Source organism: Mobula hypostoma, chromosome 10 (assembly GCF_963921235.1).
Source record: "Mobula hypostoma chromosome 10, sMobHyp1.1, whole genome shotgun sequence".
Classification (NCBI taxonomy): domain Eukaryota; kingdom Metazoa; phylum Chordata; class Chondrichthyes; order Myliobatiformes; family Myliobatidae; genus Mobula; species Mobula hypostoma.
The window spans coordinates 104,301,660-104,322,399 of NC_086106.1; the positions used below are offsets into that span (position 1 = coordinate 104,301,660).

At 39.7% G+C, this 20,740-nt stretch overlaps 1 protein-coding gene and 1 long non-coding RNA gene across 3 annotated transcripts in view; one reads left to right on the forward strand and one right to left on the reverse strand.

Annotated features, from left to right (window-relative positions):
* LOC134353080 (uncharacterized) overlaps positions 1-6,419 on the reverse strand; it is an 81,549-nt gene extending 75,130 nt beyond the window's left edge. Inside the window, exon 1 of the long non-coding RNA XR_010019541.1 lies at positions 6,254-6,419. This is a non-coding gene — a long non-coding RNA (uncharacterized LOC134353080). The remainder of the gene's footprint in view (positions 1-6,253) is intronic.
* Positions 1-20,740, forward strand: part of kdrl (kinase insert domain receptor like) — a 220,621-nt gene that overhangs the window by 156,375 nt on the left and 43,506 nt on the right. For both annotated transcript variants that reach the window (XM_063060960.1, XM_063060961.1), the window contains exons 15-22: positions 4,779-4,910; positions 5,624-5,730; positions 6,812-6,947; positions 8,478-8,582; positions 12,599-12,712; positions 18,310-18,398; positions 18,982-19,147; positions 20,556-20,653. In XM_063060960.1, the coding sequence (XP_062917030.1) occupies positions 4,779-4,910; positions 5,624-5,730; positions 6,812-6,947; positions 8,478-8,582; positions 12,599-12,712; positions 18,310-18,398; positions 18,982-19,147; positions 20,556-20,653 (947 nt within the window). The remainder of the gene's footprint in view (positions 1-4,778; positions 4,911-5,623; positions 5,731-6,811; positions 6,948-8,477; positions 8,583-12,598; positions 12,713-18,309; positions 18,399-18,981; positions 19,148-20,555; positions 20,654-20,740) is intronic.

Here is a 20,740-nt window from a genome sequence, read left to right on the forward strand (position 1 = left end):
TGTGGCAACAACTCAATGCATAAAAGCATGCAGACATGGTGAAGAGGTTCAGTTGTTGTTCAGACCAAACATCGGAAAGGGGAAGAAATGTGATCTAAGTGACTTTGACCATGGAATGATTGTTGGTGCCAGTTGTTGTATGAGTATCTCAGAAACTGCTTGCTGATCTCCTGAGATGTTCATGCATAACAGTCTCCAGAATTTAAGAAGAACGGTACAAAAAAAAAATCCAATCGGCAGCAGTTCAGTGGATGAAAACACCTTGTTAATGAAAGAGGTCAGAGGAGCATGGCCACGTGTTTTACACTGATAATTCTCATCAGTTTGTGCAATTGTTTTGCAAATTAGGTTTAAACTCTTCTTGTGGAATTGGAATAGTGAGACCATAGACAATAGGAGGAGAATTAGGCCATTCAGCCCTTCGAGTATTCTCTCCAATTCTATCACGGCTAATTTATTATTCCTTTCAACTCCTTTCTCCTGCCTTCTCTCCGTAGTCTTTGACACCCTGCTCTTCCAAAATTTTTCAATATAACAGCACACCAGAGTGGCGGGAGACCTTCACATATGTGAGATTTTCGGAAGGAGTGAGGCTTTTGAAGCAGTGTGAGAATCCAGCAGGGTTGGGTAGTGAATGCCATGGATACTGTGTAGACAGACAATTGTTTGTCCAAAATATTAGCAAATACTAAAATGAAGAGAGAAATCCTCCCTTCTCAGATTACTGGGATGAAGCAAATGTTGTAGAGGTACAGTTCGGTAGGCACACTTGCTTCCTTTCACATCACCGCTGCTCATTTCTGAACCTAGAAAGTGAGAGTTTATGTGATGTGAAGGGCTTCTCCTTTCCAGTGTTGATTGCTCTCTAGAAATTGCCTTTCCCTCTCTTTGAGATGACTTGTTCCAAATGAGAAATTAAGTTATAACCTGGGACTTTTTCTAACTTACCTTATTACCCACTTCTCCCTTTTGCCAATTGCATGTTGAGGAAATGCAGGCACCAGTTGAGAACAGGATCAGAGCTGGCTACACTGGATCCATCCAGCACCACCTAATTTATTATTCACTGTCAAGGTCCAAGTACAAACACCGGCACTTGAATAAAGCAACAGAATGTCTTCCTGCACAAGCAGCTACCATTATCTCAAAAGAGAAGAAGCAGATATCCGTAAAGCTTGAAAGCTACAGACTTAAAAAATAAACAGATCTACATCATTCTTGTATTGCAAGAGCTGGGTTGCTGAAGCATTACAAGTTATAGGCTCAATATCTTGATTGTTAGTGCTAGTATCCAAATGCAGTGCTCTCATTAGATATTCTTATTTCTAACTATTGCTTTATTTCAAATTATGCCCTCAAGAGATAAAAGAAAGAAAGCGAGGTGATGGACAGGGTTAATGAAAAGGAGAACTCTGCAATACTAAGCCAGTTTATTTGAGTAAAGGAGTTGGGATGTTTGATGGAAGTTGTTTAAAACGTTGGTGAGGCCTAACTTGGAGTATTGCCTACAGTTTTGGTCACCTATGTTCAGGAAAATGTAAATGAGATTGAAAGAGTGCAGAGAAAATTTACAAGGATGCTGCCTGGACTTGAGGACCTGAGTTATAGAGAAAGGTTGAAAAGGTTAGGTCTTCACCTTGTCTGCTAGAGCAACTACATGCCTTCTTTTTGCCCTCCTGATTTCCTTCTTAAGTGTTCTCTTGCATTTCCCATACTCCTCAAGTCTTTCATTTATTCTTGCCTGCATATACTTGCTATGCACCTCCTTTTTTTTCTGACCAGGGCCTCAACATGTCTCAAAAACCAAGGTTCCATAAACCTGTTATCCTTGCCTTTTATTCTGACAGGAACATACAAACAAAATTTCTCTTTTGAAGGCCTCCCACTTACTAAGTACAACTTTGCCAGAAAATAATCTATCCCAAACCACACTTGCTAGACCTTTTCTGATGCCATCAAAGTTGGCCCTTCTTCAATTTAGAATCTCAACTCAAGGATCAGACCGATCCTTTTCCATAATTACCCTGAAACTAATGACATTATGATCACTAGATGCAAAGTGTTCTCCTACACAAACTTCTGTCACCTGCCCTGTCTCATTCCTTAATAGGAAATCCAATATCCCACCTTCTCTCATTGGGACTTCTATGTATTGATTAAGGAAAATTTTCTGAACACATTTGTGGAACTCTTTTCCATCTAGCCCTTTTACAGTTTGGAAGTCCCAGTCAATGTGTAGAAAGTTAAAAATCACCTACTATTATAACCTTAAGTTTCTTGCCAGTCTCCAATCCCTCTACAAATTTGTTGCTCTAAATCCCAAGGATTCTTTGAGTGGTCCATAATATGGCCCCATTAACATGGTCATACCTTTCTTATTCCTCAATTCTACCCATAATGCCTCACTAGACAAGCTCTTCAGTCTGTCCTGCCTGAGTACTGCCATGACATTTTCCTTGACTGGTAATGCTTCTCCTCTCCCTTAATCCCTCCAGCTCTATCACATCTAAAACACCTGAACCCCTGGACAATGAGCTGCCAGTCCTGCCCTTCTTGCAACCAAGTCTCACTAGTGGCTACAATGTCATAATTCCATGTGTTGATCCATGTCCTAGGGTCATCCACCTTTCCTACAATATTCTTTGCTTTGAAGAATCCGTTACCGCGCAAAAGTCTTAGCACATACTGTATATATACCGTAGCTAGGGTACCTAAGACTTTTGCACAGTACTATAGTAATTTTATGTATTGCACTGTACTGCTGCTGCAAAAAATAGTACAAATTTCATGACAAACGTGAGTGATGGATAGACATGATTTTGATGTGGGTCTCTATTGTGGACTGAGTATGGGAAGGGCTCAGGGAGAGGGGAATTATGATTGGGAAAAGGGGAAGGGAGTAGGTAGCACCAAACAGACATTCGTTAATGATCAAGAAACCATTGTTTGGAGTCAAAAGACTCATTATCATTTATCTCAATGCCGGTTGTGTTTGCAAAGTGCTCTCCTTCTCAGCCACCTGTCCCACGCTTCTCCCGCGGTGGAGCACTCTCACCATTCCCAACATCCTTTGTTCCTTCCGGATTTACAAACTCACCCTCCACTCCACATTGCCAAATGTGGTACCATGCAAAAGTCTTAGGCATCCTAGTATGCATGCCTAAGACATTTGCACAATGCTGTATGGAGCTCAGAACATTAGTCCCATTTTTCATTGCTGACGTTGTATGTAGACTTAACAACAACTTTCTCTGTAACCGTTCCACTATCCGTTCTGAGTGCTCAGGTTACCACCCCTCTGCAACTCCATTTCAAACCAGCCCCCATGCAGCACTAGAAAATCTTCCTGCTAGGATATTAGCGCCCTCCGGTTCAGGTGCAAACTGTCTCTTCTGTGCAGATCCCACCATCCCTGGAAGAGAGCCCAATGATCCAAAAATCTGAAGCCCTCCCTCCTGCACCAACTCCTGAGCCATGTGTTAAACCTTATGATCTTCCTTTTTCTGGCCTCACCAGCACATGACATGGGTAGCAAACCTGGGAGTCCTGTCATTTACCTCAGCACCTAACTCCCTGAACCCACCCTACTCGTGTCATTGGTGTTGGTGTGGACCACGATCTCTGGCTCACCCTCCCACTCTATAATGCTGTGGACTCAATCCTAAATGTCCCTGACCTTGACAACTGGGAGGCAACAAACCATCTGGGAATCTCATTCTCGCCCACAGAACCTTCTTTCTGTTCCACTAATCAACAAACCCCCTATCACTACAGATCTCATCTTCTCCCCCCTCCCCTTCTGAACCAAGAGAACCAAGAGTGCCAGAGACATAACCTCTGTGGTTTTTTCTTCTGTTAGGTCATTTCCTCCCCCATCACCCCACCAAAAGTATCCAAAGCAGTATACCTTTTCTTGAGGGGAACAGCTACAAGGATACTCCGTACTGGCTGCCTATCGCCTTCACCCCTCCTGATCGTCACCTAGTTACCTGTGTCCTGCACGTCGGGTGTAACCTCCTCCCTGTATGTCCAGTCAATCAAACTCTGAGCCTCCCAAATGATCCATAGTTCATCCAGTTCCAACTCCAACTCCTTAACACTATCTGTTAGAAGCTGCAGCTGGATACACTTCTTGCAGGAATAGTCATCAGAGAGACTCGAGGTCTCCCTGTCTTCCCACATCCTGCTAGGGGAGCATTCCAATATCCTGTCTGGTAAATCCACTGCTCTAAATTTACAATAAGAAAGAAGGAAAGAATAAATAATGAAAAAAATCCACCCATGGCCTGCACCTCTCTTCACCAAAGCCTTGATGAGACAAAGCCTCAACTTCCCACTCCAAAATTGGCCCACTCACACAATGACCACTCTACTTAAACCCAACATTTTTTATATTTGTTCTTGCCAAGTGTCTAATTCTCTGCAATCTAATGTCTTCCTGGGAACAGTGGCACGGAAAATGTGCCGAATACCCCTCTTCAGTTCTTTTAAACTCGCTTTCCTCAACACTGATTCTTCAGGACTGTGGTAGAACTTGGGAAATTTTCTTATTTGCCCAATTATCCAAATAATTGAGTAATTATTTTATTTCCTTAAGTGGAAATACTGTAACTCTAATTCACTCTCAACTTTTATTTATACTATACTTTGCCAAGGTAACAAAACTTTAGCCAAGAATAAAGTGTTCATTTTTGACTATGTAATTACCACTTTAGCAAAACTTCAGTTGCGAAATAAAGAAGATTAACACAGAAATGTTGCCTCCTTTCTAAACCCAGGCATAACTTTGGAATCAGGAAACAAAACCTTGATCATCGACAGAGTTGAACATGATGACGAAGGAGAATACAAATGCAAGGCGACAAATGAAAAGGGAACAGTGGAAATCTCAGCACACATATCTGTTCTAGGTGAGATTTCCAAGAATCACCACCAAACTGTAATGTACTTGGTAAAGGATGTAAAGAACTGTCTGTTGATTCAAGCTTACTACATTGTTAAGTACAAGTCATGTAAGTGACTCCTCTGGGTTTGTAGCAGTTGTCAGTAGAGAATCACTGAGCCATACTGGGGAGTTCCTTGAAGTAAACAGCCATGGATGTGTGGAGTCCAAGTCTGCTTAGTTTCTGACCAAACTATGTTAGATGTGATATTTAATAGGAACAATTCTGTAATTACAGGAAGTAGGGTGGGTGCAGATCTGACTTCAGTGCTATGTGTGCTAATATGGGCTATTTGTTTATCTGCTGAATATTGTACCTAAAATTCTATATCAATTTCATGTATTTTATAAATATTCTGGTTTTTTGTGGTTTTACCTCCCTTTTTTGTTTTTGCAGCTCATCTGGTTGCATCTGGGGTGACAGAAATAGAGGCAATGTTTTAGGTCATTGGATATCAAGGAAAGATCATGGACCTGAAACCTTGGCTTGGTTTCTCTAACTGCAGCTGCTCTCTGGCCAGATGAGTCTTTCCAACTTTGCTGTTTCTTTAATCTCCTTGGCGCTCATCACAACAGAGGAATCTATAGATAACACCCAACCTCTGACACCACAGGAATATTAAAACCTTTTCCATGAAAAATGACAACTTTTTCTGAAACTTCTTTTTATTTCCATTTTAGGGTCTGAAGAAAAGTCCAACTTGGAGCTGATAATCTTGGTGTGCACTGGCGTAGCAGCCACACTCTTCTGGCTTTCACTCACACTTTTTATTCGGAAACTCAAGAAGGTGAGCTTGTGAGCAACTTTTCTGCATGTTAAATTTATGTTAAAAGATCGAAATGTCACACATGGGAAAATTGAAAAATTCATGTGACTGTGGAATCATTGTTACTGATCAAGTATCAACCTCCCCTCAGAAATTTTACTTCACTGTGTCTGAAATGTCACCATTACATTCATCGCAGGTTTGTTTATAATGTGCAAGCTCTGACCAGTGTTCTACCCTCAGGAAAAGTGGAACTGAAACTACTTCTGCCAATAAAATCGAAACAAACATTCCATAAATGTAATACTTACATGAGAGGTCTGCGTAGTCAATGAAGTTTGCCTTTTAAGCCTATCTGATTAATCAGTCACCCCAGGGGTGTACCATGCTCATGAATTTTCAAACCATGAAGCACAATATTCCTGGCAGACCTGACAACCTCTAACAAGAATGAGGAGGCAAGAAATTGGCATTAATAAATGTGCACAGCATTGCATTTTAGCAGCACTTGTGAAATGAAAGTAATATGAAAAAATTCTCATACCTCTCATGAAAAGATTCTTGCTCTCATATCCACGTCTTCTGAGGACATCCCTCCATTGACGAGTCCCTGACATGTGGCATTACTTTGGCAGGCATCATGAAATATATTCCTGCTCCTTGCATGTCAGTGTAAGGTGTCAACTTATCAACGTGGTATCAAAAACATGTTTTCCACTCTTTACAGCACAAAGTCAAAGGGGCATTTCTTAGACTGTTCCTAACCCTACATGTTTTAATTCCACTATAACTTTGTCTGAAAGACAGCTGAAACATTGAAGAGAAATAGTTGTGACAATCTTGTACTCACTGGTTTATGTGTGTCAAAAACTGGGGCTTTTTTAAAATACCTTAGCCAGTCAGAACCGTCATGGGAGGGTTTAGTCACCCCTCTATTAGCCTGGTGTAAATTAGCTATCTTAGTACAGGGTAGAGGTAACACTTCCCTGCTCTGTTTTACCCGCTTAATAAGCTAGTTGATTCTTTTAGCCATTAAATCACAAGAGCTATGCAGGCAACACTTTGGTGATGTGAACTGACAACAGCCCATTATTTCTTGCAGCCACGCAGCACGGATGTTAAAACTGGGTATCTGTCAATTATAATGGATCCAGATGAGGTACCACTAGATGAGCAGTGTGAGCACTTCCAGTATGATAGCACAAAGTGGGAGTTTCCCAGAGACAGGCTCAAGCTTGGTAAGTGTAACACATTTAAAGAGAGCGCACTCTAGAAGGGACGGTAAAAATATGAATTAAATTAAAGTGTATTCTTCGTTGTTTCTTATGATGTCTTTAGTTTTATACTCTCTCCTTCAAAACATTCATCGGTTAGATCTAAAGCTTTCTCCATTAACACAGCCTTTCCCAAGTTCTGAAATGTTACCATATTGTTTGCTTCCTTCTACCTATAATCTATCACCCATCCATTACTTGCTGGAACTCATCTGCCCTTTTAGTTTAAGGCTAACAAGGCCTGGGCTGATTTGTCTATCCCTGAGTAGTAGCAAACTGACTTTTTGAAATGTGCAGCAGCAAAGTAGAATTATGATATAAATTACTAGATCATTTCAGAGGGCATATAACAGTTGACCATAATGTTGTGGGTCTGGAATCACATTGACCAGAACGAACCTGGTAAAGTTCCTACCTGGGACAATTGGAGAATGAAACGAGTTTTTCCAACAATCACCAGTCCTGATGAAGGGTCTCAGCCCGAAACGTTGACTTTTCATTTCCCTCCATAGATATTGTCTGACTATCTGAGTCCCTCCAGCATTTTGTGGGAGTTTCTCTGGAATGTTAGTCCACGTCTCAGGATTGCTCATTCAGTAATTTAACCATTGTTCTACAGCTGCTCCTTCCTATTATTTGGATATGGTCTTTGCTCTTTCTCACCATCTCTCTTTGAGATTCCCCCTTGCTTAACAACGAGTGACTAGCTGTGTTTCACATGGGCGTATTATATGACACTGATTTGGATGATGGAATTGATGGTTTTGTGGCTGAATTTGTGAGCAATGCAAAAATAGGTGGAGGGGCAGTTAGTGTTGAGGAAGCATAGAGTCTGCAGAAAGACTTGGACAGATTAAGAGAATGGGCAAAGAAGTGGTAGATGGAATATAGTGTCGGGAAGTGTATGGAATGCACTTTGGTAAATGAAATAAAGGCATAGGCTACTTTTTTAAATGCAGCAAATTTAGAACTCAGTGGTGCAAAGGGGATTGGGAGTCCTCATGCAGGATTCTCTAAGGGCATCAAAGATTACAGGGAGAATGGGGTTGAGAGAAATAATAATTCAGTCATGGTAGAATTGCTGCATAGGCTCAATAGGGTGAATGGTCTAATTCTCCTTCTATATCTTATGGTCTTATCATAAAGTCTAATGGCCCCCTGGCAATTGCTTTTCCAGGAGGCTGAATTCTATCCTGATGTTTGTGAAGCTCAGCCCCAAACCCTGAGCAAGTATCCAGTGTCTGTTCTGGGTAAAATCCATAATACTTCACCCTCATTCCTTGGCCTCCTCTTCAGAAGATGACAACGTGTGGACTGTGTTATTCAGCTAAACCTGTAAAAGAACTAATATTGTCTATTTTGTTTTGGAATCAGGCCACCATTGTGCAGAGTTTAATTCATTTTAATTATTATCTGACAGTTTGTGCTGAATTCTGCCATTTTGTTCAGGCAAATCCAAAAAGACTCTTGTTAACTGACTCTATTTCTATGCAGGCAAAACACTGGGACTTGGGGCATTTGGCAAAGTGGTGGAGGCATCTGCTTTTGGGATCGATAAGTCATCAACTTGTAAAACTGTGGCTGTAAAAATGCTGAAAGGTATGTTCCTGCACCTCAGCAAATTGTTATTTTGTGGAGGCACAGCAGTTATTAAAATTAGCTGCTAATTATAGGCAGTTCTAATATTTTCTAGGTATTTAAATGGTCGTATTATTGTAGCTTCCAGCCGAACAATGCACTCTTCTCAACTAATTTGCCAAGTAGCCACTATATACATATATTTATACACACACAATGTCAATTAATTTTCACTCTGCATTAAATACAGAGACAAAATCTGTTGTAAGAGTTTAGAGTCATTCTAGAATGTTAAGCTACAAATCAGACATAACCTGCAGCCCCAAATGTTAAGGAATGCTGTTTGCACCTTGTCGAAATCTACAGTGGGACTTAAAACTGGGTGGCATGCTTTTTTAAAATATTTTCGTCATTCAGAGCTTCTTTATAGATAGAACTAAACAATTCATTTATTTTTTACTCTAGAGACTTGGAATTAAATGAAATTAAACTTCAGCAGGGAATGCAAAGAAGTGAAATTTTTTTTTTGCCGCATTTTATTTCTGCTCCCAATGGACAACCAAAGAAATAACTCTGCACCTATCCAGTTATACTCCCATTACATACATTCTTCGACAGCAGGGGTTCCCAACCTTTTTTATGTCATGGATCCCTACTATTAACCGAGATTTTTGTTCAGTGTATGAATGAAGTATTGACCAGAAATCTTCCCTAACATTCTATAAGAACTAGAAAGGAGTGTTGGCTATTCCATTGCTATGCCTTCTCCTACATCACTTTTATCCTAAAGTCACTTTCCTGTCAATACTGACTAATCTTTGATTCTCCTAATATTGATTTCAGCTCCAAATTTACTTGGCAATGGAGCTGCCACACCATCCCTCATACACAATTTCTTAGTTTTATAACTACTTAAATATTAACTATAATGCCTAGCAATCCTGACTTTGCAAAAGAAATGGTAGAAAGTTGAAACAAGTAATTCTTCAATATAAAATGTACTGGAAGTTGGCCACTCTGGCTAAAAAAGCAGATGAGTAGTCTGTTTTATCTCAGTAACAAGGATCTATTGATTACCCCAAGACACACGTCCTTGTGCCAAAATTATTTCCTGCCCCCAGCAGTGATTGATGTTGCTTTCAGAGTTAGGAACATAAACTTTATCTGTGTTGTCCATTGCATACACTGGAGGATTAAAGCCCTAGTTGTCTCTGCTCCAAACCAGATCACCTAACATGTCACCATACGGGTATAAAATTTCAAGCTCACTTATCTGTATGGCTAAAATTAGAAGTAATCTGATTTTGTATTGCACCTTTCACATCCTCAGCATAGCCAGGAGATCTGTGGCCCAAAAATACTTTTGAAGCAGAGTTGCCGTTTCATTTTTCCAACCAAGTATGATCCCACAATCTATGATGAAGTGAATTATCAGTCCATTTTAGAATCATACTCCACAAGAAGAGGCCTTCCAGTCCATCACACACATACCCATCTACACAATTCCCATTTTCCTGCATTTTGAAATTTCAAGCTTCGAAGTAAGTTTATTATCAAAGTGCATATACGTCACCATATATCACCCTGAGATTCGTTTTCTTGAAGGCATTCACAGTAAATTCAAAGAAACACGATAAAATTAATGAAAAACTGCACACAAAGATGGACAAACAACCAATGTGCAAAAGACAACAAATTGTGCAAATACAAAAAAAGGGAGGAAATAAAATAATTACTAAATAAATAAATAAGTACCGAGAACATGAGTTGTCGAGTGAGTAGGTTGTGGGAACAGTTCAGTACTGGGGTGTGCGAAGTTATCCACTCCGGTTCAGGAGCTTGACGGGCGAGTGAAAATAACTGTTCCTGAACCTGGTGGTGTGGGACCTAAGGCTCCTGTGCCTCTTTCCCGATGGCAAGAACAAGAAGGAAGCATGGCCTGGAAGATTGAAGTCCTTGATGATGAATGCTGCTTTCCTGTGACAGCGCTCTTTGTAATGTGCTCAGTGGTGGTAAGGGGAGAGGGAATTTACCTGTGATGGACCGATCTGTATCCATTACTTTCTGTAGGCTTTTCCATTCAAGGGCATTCGTATTTCCATACCAGGCCACAAGGCATACATTCAGTACACCATGCATCTATAGATGTCAAAACTTGTCAAAGTTTTAGAAGGCATGCCGAATCTTTGCAACCTTCTAAGTAGAACAATGTTCTTCTATGCCTTGCCTATATAAGTGTTTATCTAAATACATCTTGAATATATTAACTGTATTTGATTGCCCTATATCTCTGTCAGCAAGTTTGAAGCTATTGGGTACCTTCTGTGTTTAGAAAATACATAGACCTCAGGTCCCCTTTAATGTTTTATCTATCGACTTTATCCATGCCTCTCATAATCATATATACTTCTATAAGGTCACCCTTCAGCCTCCTTTGCTCCAGGGAAAACAAGGCAGGCCTGTCCAATTTCTCCCCAAACCAAAGTCTTTCAAGCTAGGCAACTTCCTGGCAAATCTCCTCTACACTCCTTCTAATGCAATCACATCCTTCTCATAATTTTGGTAATGGTATTTGAGGGTTACTTGTTCAGCAGGTCATTACCCAGCACTTCTACACTGCAAAATCTGCTCTCTTGACAATCAATCCTTTAATTGACCAGAAACCCACCACCCCCAGCTATTGAAGTCATTGATTACTTTATCTTGCACTAACATCCAATGACAATACCGAAACTTACCCTTCACCATTCCACCCCCCCAACCTAATTAACCCACGCAGTCAACCCTCCTCAACACTCCTTTGCTGATCACCGCCCTGCCCTGTCATCCACGGGCCTCTGTTCCCTGCCAACCCATGGACCAACACCTAGGCCCAGGCTCACCTAATTTTCTTTGCCTGTTTTGCTATGGTGATGCATGTGGAGGAAAGGTCTTCATTTTGTATAACGCCATGTGGTAATGAGACAAGATGATGGGTTCATGCACTGCTGAATTTACCAGGAATAGATTCTCAAACGAGATACTTGTTGGCCCCTTAAAAATTGTCTATTTAATCTACTGTACCTTAACAAGTACCAAACAAATTCCAGCCAGAGGGGATTAGATATACTGCTTTCATTTTAAAAGTCAGTATTAAGTATTGTGGTTTCAGATGTTATAAGTCTTATTTATCTCAGATTCCGGTATTTCACAGTTCATAAAATAAGAGCTATTGTGTTGAGGTTTATTTTAGTTGATGGTATTTTTCATCAGAAATTCGCACAATAGTGTGTATTCATTTGGAGGCTTGTGAGTTGTACAAGATTATAGGTATAACTTTCAATGGGGCGTCACAAGATCCAAACTTGGATTTCAGTGTCAATCATTACCAGGTTTCTTTGGAAGAGATACAGTTTGTTTGCCAATTTGGCATGGTGTGTCTCCAGGGAGACAAAATTAGACCTAAATTAACCAAGGAATGTCCTTAATGTCATTTGTAGATTTCTCTAACAGCTGAAGTTCTTCAGTAGGAAAGTAGTGGCAGTAGTTGTGGGATAGGTTGTTGGCGGAAGTAGATTGTAGATAAATTCTGACTATCGACTACTTTCTGTATTGTTATAATGCACTTTCTGCGACAAGATGATTGAATTACCCAGCTCCAATGACATGATACAACCCCAGCCCCGGCACTGCGGCCACTTCCTCAATATCATGTGGTGAGGCCCCTCCAATCCCTTTCCACCAAGAATGGGAAAATAAAAAAAGCACATCACTGAGTATGAGCAGCTAAAACAGGCATGGTCTGACACTGGGCTAAGGTTTAGCCCTTCACTATCCTGGCCATGCTAACCTCAGGGTTCACATGTACAGAGATCAAAAACCACCAAAATGAGTAACAACTTTCTAGCGTTTATTTGTTAGCATCCTCATACACTGTTGATGCATTCTTTGAAATTTTATGTACCTGGTATTCTGTTTAACTTTGAGTGTTTGTTATTGGAAGTGATGAGATCACTGTGTTTATTGTGTTTGTTTACTATAATCTCATTCTTCAACAGAGGGGGCTACTGCCAACGAGTGTAAAGCACTTATGTCGGAGCTGAAAATCCTTATCCACATCGGCCACCATCTAAACGTGGTGAATATACTTGGAGCCTGTACCAAGCCTGGAGGTAAGGACTGAATGTTGCGACATCTGCTAAACCACTAGTGAATTTTGAGAGCTCCCCCCTTCTTACAACATTCCTCCCTCTCTCTGCAGAAATAGTTCTAATATTCTTCTGAATCAATCAGTACTGAGAATTTCAATGGTCTACCCCACTAAATAAATCCAAAATTCTATTTTCTTCATGGTAACATAAGCAATAAGCTCCCTGTTTGCTTTATGGGAGCTCTAAATAATGGATGCTCCTGACACACTCAATGCCAAAGTATTTTGTTTACAAAATTAAACCAAGTGTCAAAGACTCGATCTCAGTTTAAAGTACAAATTTAAATTAAGAACATTGCTTCCTGAATTTCCAGCTCCAAAATTTATTTTTTGATTTGTTAAGAATATCTTTTAGAGAGAGAGTCTGCATTAAGTAGGGCACCTCCTATCACTCTGATCACTTGGAGTAGCAGAAATAGTGGAGGAAGAGTTGCCGTAAGACTTGTGAAGCGCATCAGCTAAATTGTGGAACAGTTCTTCTAGTTCTTGGACCCAATTTGAAGGTGTGCCTTTAATAATCACGTCACCCTGTGTGCAATGCTAGGCAGTGGGCCCATGTCACTCAGGCTTGTAGAAACCCCCTGCAGCTGTTTAACGCAGGTAAGTTCCTCACATTCCTTTTGCAGTTTAACCTTCAGGCAATTCCAGGAGAAGCATAAAGGCATTTCCCTGCTCCACAGGATCACAAACATCCCTGCTTCTTCCACTGTCCCAAGTCCCTTCAGCCCTACATCTGAAACAAACCGGAATCTAATTCCTATCCTTTTAACCAACACACATCAAAGTTGCTGGTGAATGCAGCAGGCCAGGCAGCATCTCTAGGAAGAGGTACAGTCGACGTTTTGGGCCAAGACCCTTTGTCAGGACTAGGCTTATCCTTCGTCCTATCCTTTTATCTGGAACTTGAATTTACCAGTATTAAGTATTTTTTATATGAAAATCAAAATAAATTTGCTTCATGCATTCTTTAGAATGAATATTATTTTTATTGTAATATTACAATTTATTTATCACATGGAATGATACAGCACAACTGAGGCCATTCAGCCCATCAGTCTATTTCAATTCCATGCAAGATAAACTCAACCTCTGCCCTCTCCCAAAAGATAAATGCTGTCCTTTCAGATAATTACATTATTCTCTTAAACTTTACAATTCATTATATAACTTCATCCGTTTTTTTGTAATAAACATGTTTTATTTGCCATTAAGATCATGAATTTTTATTTTCAAGTTAACAGTGGTGCCTTAGCGCCTGCTATGAAAAAGGACTATTCCTGTTGGTTAATCCTAGTATACCAACAGAACACAACCAGTAGCAAAGGGCTAACATTAAAGCTGAAAATTAGGCATTCTTATTGTTATTCATTGATCCCTTTTAGAATATGCTTAAGTGTGGAATTGGATGCAATGCTTTCATGGTCCAAAATCTTAATGCTGTTCACTGTCTAGGCACACGCATAAACTGTAGCCATTTACTGTAATAGGAGGAGACAGAGAATGACTAATGCCTGCAGATCGTAACTAGGATAATTTAAGGATATTATTGGAAGGAGTAAATTTTCAGCAAAGAGGAAATACTTTAATTTTCCCCTTTGACTTCCAGCAAGCTGGAGGATCAATTCATCTGCTAACATGGCATTTTACTGCTGAGTTGCCACTCCGTGATCCACTGTTGCTGGGAAATGTTGTCATTAATCATTTGGCGACTGACACTTCCCTGCAAAAATGACATCAATTTTAAGCTTTGCACAACAATATGGATGTGTCAAAGTTGTAGGTGATTAGCGTGTAGAATTTCTCACAACTGTATCCCAAGCTCATCATTGCTGGGTGTCAGCTAGTGCAACCCATGTACAAGCCAGAGCTCCGAAGGCTCAGATTCTGTCCAATTTTAGTGGAGAGATTCTGCTGCAATCAATTGACATGCTAGGTTTTTGTAGATTATTTTGTTTCAACTTTATTAACTTTAAATCATTTTTATTTGTTTTTATTACTTTAATCATTTTAATGAACTTTGAATATTATCAAGTTTCTAAGACTTTAAAATACTTGACAACTTTGACAGTCAGCTAAATTGGAAGTATAGCCTAGCTACCTATCAAATGTTTGAGCTGCTGTATGGGTGGCCATCCCATCTGATAGAAGCTCCAATACAGAAGGTTATGTTAACACATTTAATTTTGACATGACAAATGGACTGTCTCCTCTCTGCAGACTCCCATTGGGGCAGCTGCATGAGGCAATTGTACTCTTTTCTTCATAGAGTTAACATAGCAGGCCTCTGCTCTCTGCCAGTTCTGAGTCATTGTTGGTTTCCTTCTGCCATCTGCAAGTAAGGTTAAACATCCACAACACAAACCAAAACTAAAGGATGCTCATCGTATTGGGATGATTAGCTTTTCTTGCACCTCTTCCACTACGATAGCTACCCAAAGAATTAGACTATTATTACTTAAGTGGTGTCATGACTCATGTCACATGATTAAAGTCACTGGAGAGAAGTAGCTGGTAGGCATGAAGTCGTCTTTTATTCAACTAAATGAGACATAGCAGACGTCATATTCCTCTGTTCCTCTTTCAGAGGAACAGGCCTACTCGGCCCAACAATACGTGATATTTTATATGCTAGAGATCAAAGAACAATTCTATATTTACAATGTTTCAACAATGCTTTCTTTGAATTACATATACCAGCAACTTTTTTGTGTGTTGCTTAACTTTCACACCTCCTTCTTTGCACACACACACTACGGACACCCAAATTAATTTTAAATCACCTTTGTCTAGTCTTCCAATTAAGGGTAGTTTATGCTCTTAGGAACCCATTGTTCAGAGCTACATTTTAAATGTAATCTACAGTCCATATTCAGATCTGATGATTGGTGGATGAAGTGAATTTTTTTTGGAGTATTTTTTTATTTATTACAAACAAACAAAAAAAAGGACATCCACAAAAACCACAACCATAACAAAATCAAATTAAATATTGAGCAGCAAAAGGGAGAAAAATATAAAGGCAAAAGTAAACATACACAGCAGAGGTTCACCGCACCAAAAATCCTTTCAAAGATGTCCCCTCTGTCCTCATTACATAGTCTCATTCTCTCCAAATGTAAAGTATTTGCCAGTTCTCTCAGCCACAGATCATATGTAGGCACAGAGTCCATTTTCCACATTTGCATGATTAACTTCTTAGCGACCACCATTCCAAACAATACAGCCATTTTTTCATACATATTGGCTGAAGATAGGGAGCTTGTTGCTCCAAGGATGGCTATGAGCAGGTCTGGTTCCACCGCCTCCCAAAAGCCTCAGAGAAATAGTGAAAAATACTTTTCCAGTATGCATAAAGCTTACAACATGACCAGAATGAATGTGACAAGTTACTGTTCAGAGATTTACAGCTATTACAAACTGGTGAAACATCAGGGTAGAAACTGTGCAACTTTTCTATGGAATAATGGAGTCTATGTATTGTTTTAAACTGTATAAGTCTGTGTCTGACATTGACCGAACAATCATGTATACCCTTTAAACACTCATCCCAGACCTCCTCTGTCAGTTCTATGACCAATTCATCCACCCATGCCTGTTTTAAACCTGCAGTATTCACCCAAGCTCCATTATGTAGGATCTGATAAAAATAGGATACCGCACTACGAGTAACAGGATCAAATTTATTTATTGCCTTCAGGGACTCATGTTTGTCTAAAACTTTGAAACTAGGTATATATTTCCTAACATAATCTCCAATTTGTAAAGATCTAAAAAAACTAGATGCAGGGATATTGTAAACTGCTTGTAACTGCGCAAATGAGGCAAAGTTTCCATTAATATATTGGTCACCTACACTACAGCTGCCTCTCTGTTTCCAGGTAGGAAAAACAGTATCATTCAGGCCAGGCAGAAAGGAATGATTGTCACAAATCGGAGTGCCAATATAAGTTTTTGGGGCCTTAATGTGTAGTTGAATCTGCTTTCAAATTCTTATAGCGCTGCCAACCACGAAGCTGTTACTAAAATGCGACTTATTAACTGCAGTGGGTCTATTAAGGAGACCTGGTAAGGAAGTCTTCTTACAAAGCATTCGCTCTATGAGAAGCCATGATGGCCACGAGTCTGATGTAGAGGGTGGGCCTTTTTTCCACCGTGCAAGAATAGATAGGTGGGCAGCCCAGTAATACATTTTAACATTCGGTAGAGCAAAACCACCTTGCTTCCTTAGGCTTTGACAAGTGTTTTTTTAGTAATTCTAATGGCTTTATAATTCCAAATGAAGGGTATAATAATTGAATCCAATTGCTTAAAATATGACGGAGAAGTGAATGTTTTGCGAAACACTAAGTCCTGAATATCTAACAGCTCACTGCAACCAACTGGGTGTTGTCTAAACTAATAGCATCTCTGGAGTCAAAAACTGAAAGGAAATGACAAACATGAGAAAATGTGCAGAAGCTGGAAATGCTGGAGGAACCCAGCAGGCCAGGCAGCATCTATGGAAAAGAGTAAACAGTGAATGTTTCAGGCTGAGATCCTTCATCAGGACTGGAAAGAAAGAGGGAAGAATTTCCCCCATCTTCCCCCTTCCTTTCTAGTTCTGATGAAGGGCCTCTACCCAAAACGTAGACTGTTTATTCTTTTCCAGAGATACTACCTGGCTTACTGGGTTCCTCCAGCTTTTTGTGCATGTTGTCAGAGTTAATGTTTCTGGTCAATGAACCTTCATTAGAATTGCAAATGTATTTGCACAGTTTTGACCGGCTTTTATGGTCTGACGTGTTGATTCTGCCACTCTCTCAATGTACACTGCCCAACTGCTGAGTGTTTCCAGAACTTTTGCAAACTTTATTTATCATCTGCAGTTGTTTTTTTGTTTAACTTTAATGAGTGTTCTATTGACTGTAGAACACTGAGTGGTATCTCCCTGCACATTGCATGCTATCTGATCACAAGATCACAAGATCACAAGACAAAGGAGCAGAAGTAGGCCATTCAGCCCATCGAGTCTTCTCCACCACTCCACCAAGAGCTAAACTATTCTCCCATCTAGTTCCAATTTCCAGCTTTTTCCCCATATCCCTTGATACCCTGTCTAATTCGATACCTATCAATCTCCTCCTTAAACACCCTCAATGATCGGGCCTCCGCAGCTGTATGTGGCAACGAATTCCATAAATCCACGACACTCTGGCTAAAAAAATTTCCCCTCATCTCTGTTTTAAGTAGGTACCCTCTAATTGTAAGACTGTGGCCTCTTGTCCTGGACTCACCCACCAAGGGAAACAGCCTTTCCACATCTACCCTGTCCGACCCTTTCAACATTCGACTATTCGAATATGATATGAATGTTTCTTCAAGCATATCTATCAATCCAGAAGAAAGACATGTTTCCAAGCCCAAATTAACTTTTCATAATCAAGATGACAGTTTTAATCCAATCCTCATTTTTGGTATGCTTATATAAACACAGAGACATTAAAAATTCTGAAAAGATGGATCATTGCTGACTGTTCTCAAAAATGAGTTTTTGATAGTTATGTTTTCTTTTCCCACCAGGGCCTCTGATGGTAATTGTAGAATATTGCAAGTATGGAAATCTGTCCAACTATCTCAGGAACAAAAGGAATGATTTCATTTTAATCAAGGTACTGCAAGAGAAAGTGAGAGCAAGACCCAATATTCAATATAATCTGAGAGATGATGGTCTAGTTAAAAACCCAAAACTTGCAATTAATAAATATTTTGTTATAATATCGCAAAAGTTATGTCCAGCACTACACTGGTTAATTCAATGGTATTCAATCTTCACATAAAGCAGATACTTGCAATAAAATCGATTAATATTAGTTGCATTATTGTAACTACTAATGGAATGTAACTGATGATGTTATGAGTGTGCTATATGACATCTACTTCAAGTTATATGTTTTTTTGCAAGTACAAGAAATCGCATAATCAGAACAGAAACAGTCCACCTGGACGAGTATGGAATAATAGAAAAATTATAATAAGAAACACCTCAGGCATCTAAATTATAGGTTTTGCCTTGGATCTTAAATCAAGTGGCATTGCTTCATGTGAGGAACTTTCAGCTGGTACACCTCTGGATGATTTCTGCTCATAATGACATTGAAGCACATCATAGGCAATGATCACACAAAGTTCAGTCTATTTTATACACCTGTATTGCTGGAGTCTCTAAATCTGGAATCTGTCGTCTATTTTCAGTGTCAGAAGAATGTCAGCCAGCCTGAGACACTCAGCGATGAGACCAGCCCCGATATCATGGAAAGCACAAAGCGTAGACTGGAGAGTGTGGCAAGTACAGGAAGCTCCACGAGTTCCGGATTTGTAGAAGATAAGAGTTACAGTGACACTGAAGAGGAAGAGGAAGGTAAATCCATTTTCCTTCCTTGTGTGCTACTTTGGGAATAATTCAATTGCCATTATGGCTCTCATTAATCTGTTGCAACTTTTAAAAATCTATCACGAGAATAGTTTATTATACAAATGGGGCATTTCCTCTTCGACAGTGAATCCCTGATTGGTTTTAAATAGACCTGCTTAAAAATCAAAACATCCTGTTGGGCTTTAATAAACAAAACAAGACTTTATTTTACAAATATGCAAAAGTTTATTCACTAACAAAAATATATACAATATCAAGGGTTCACAAAACTATTTACAATTTCTTTTTTTTAAATACTTTATTTTCAAAATTTTCAAAAAACAATAAAATCAACAAGAACATGTAAACTCAGACGTGTGTAAAAATAAAATAAGCAAAAAAAAAGGGACATAACATAGAGGGATGCCTGTTGTACAGAGTACTCAAAAGTGCCGAACATTAAGTCTCATATGAGGGCCGTGAGAGATTAGCTGGGGGGAAATTCTTCATCTGCCCCCCGGCCTTGTCTAGGTAGGCAAGAAATGGATCCCAGATAGCTGAAAATTTTATAATTGAATTGGTTCTCAAGAACCTGAGTCTCTCCATCTGTATTTCAAATTAAAATATGATTGCTATTTTCTACAAAGCATTCCAGTCCCTGAGGGGCCCAATCAACAGACTGCATTTATATTATTGTGGAACAACTTTTGAACAAAGTTGTCCTGTGAGGAGTTATCATATTTGTCGATCGAAATCCGCTTCCACTGTGTCAATCATTGATTGGCCCGCTTAAAGGATGTAGCCGCTCTTTCCCATTGGTTGCCTTGCACACCACGGAACTGGTTTCTGGTTCTGGGTATAAGAGTAGCACGTGCAGGAGTCCCAGCCTCTTTCTTTCGTCCCCAGGGCTCACTTCAGGCTGAAATCGTGACCAGCGCTGAAGGACCACTGAGAAAGGGAGTTGCAGACATAGACAGGCTCCTTGCATTTATTTAGTTAAGAATTCTTTTGTAGAATGCATATTTCTTCAGTCCTATAATTTGGGAAGATTTAGCGGAGTACCTGTTAAATTTAAGGCCGACTAAATGTCTAGTATTGTGCCTTCTGTTGTTTAGACAAACACTTGTTTCGCTAGATGGCCGGTTTAGTGTTTCACTGTTCATTTTTAAATAAATAGTTAATGTGCCTATTCGAAATCCGTGTCTTCTGTTCCACTCAGTCTGTATCCGCATTACAAATAGGTCAGGGACAATCCACTTCAGTTTGGTACCACTTTTCTGAATTTGGATCCTGAAATACATATCTACAGCAGGATCTGCCAAATGGAATATCGATATGATGTACAGCATTTAATTACGACATGATTGCATCACTCCAGGCTGAAGATAATGCTGATCTTTAATCTGTTTTCCAGATGGTGAAGACCTCTACAAACGGCCCTTGGCCATGGAAGACCTGATTTGTTACAGTTTCCAAGTGGCAAAAGGCATGGAGTTTTTGGCTTCAAGGAAAGTAAGCTAAATCCCAGTTTTCACTTTACTCTGCCCTAATGCAGGGTCTCAACCCAAAATATCAGTTTGCACCTTCTGCGTCCACAGA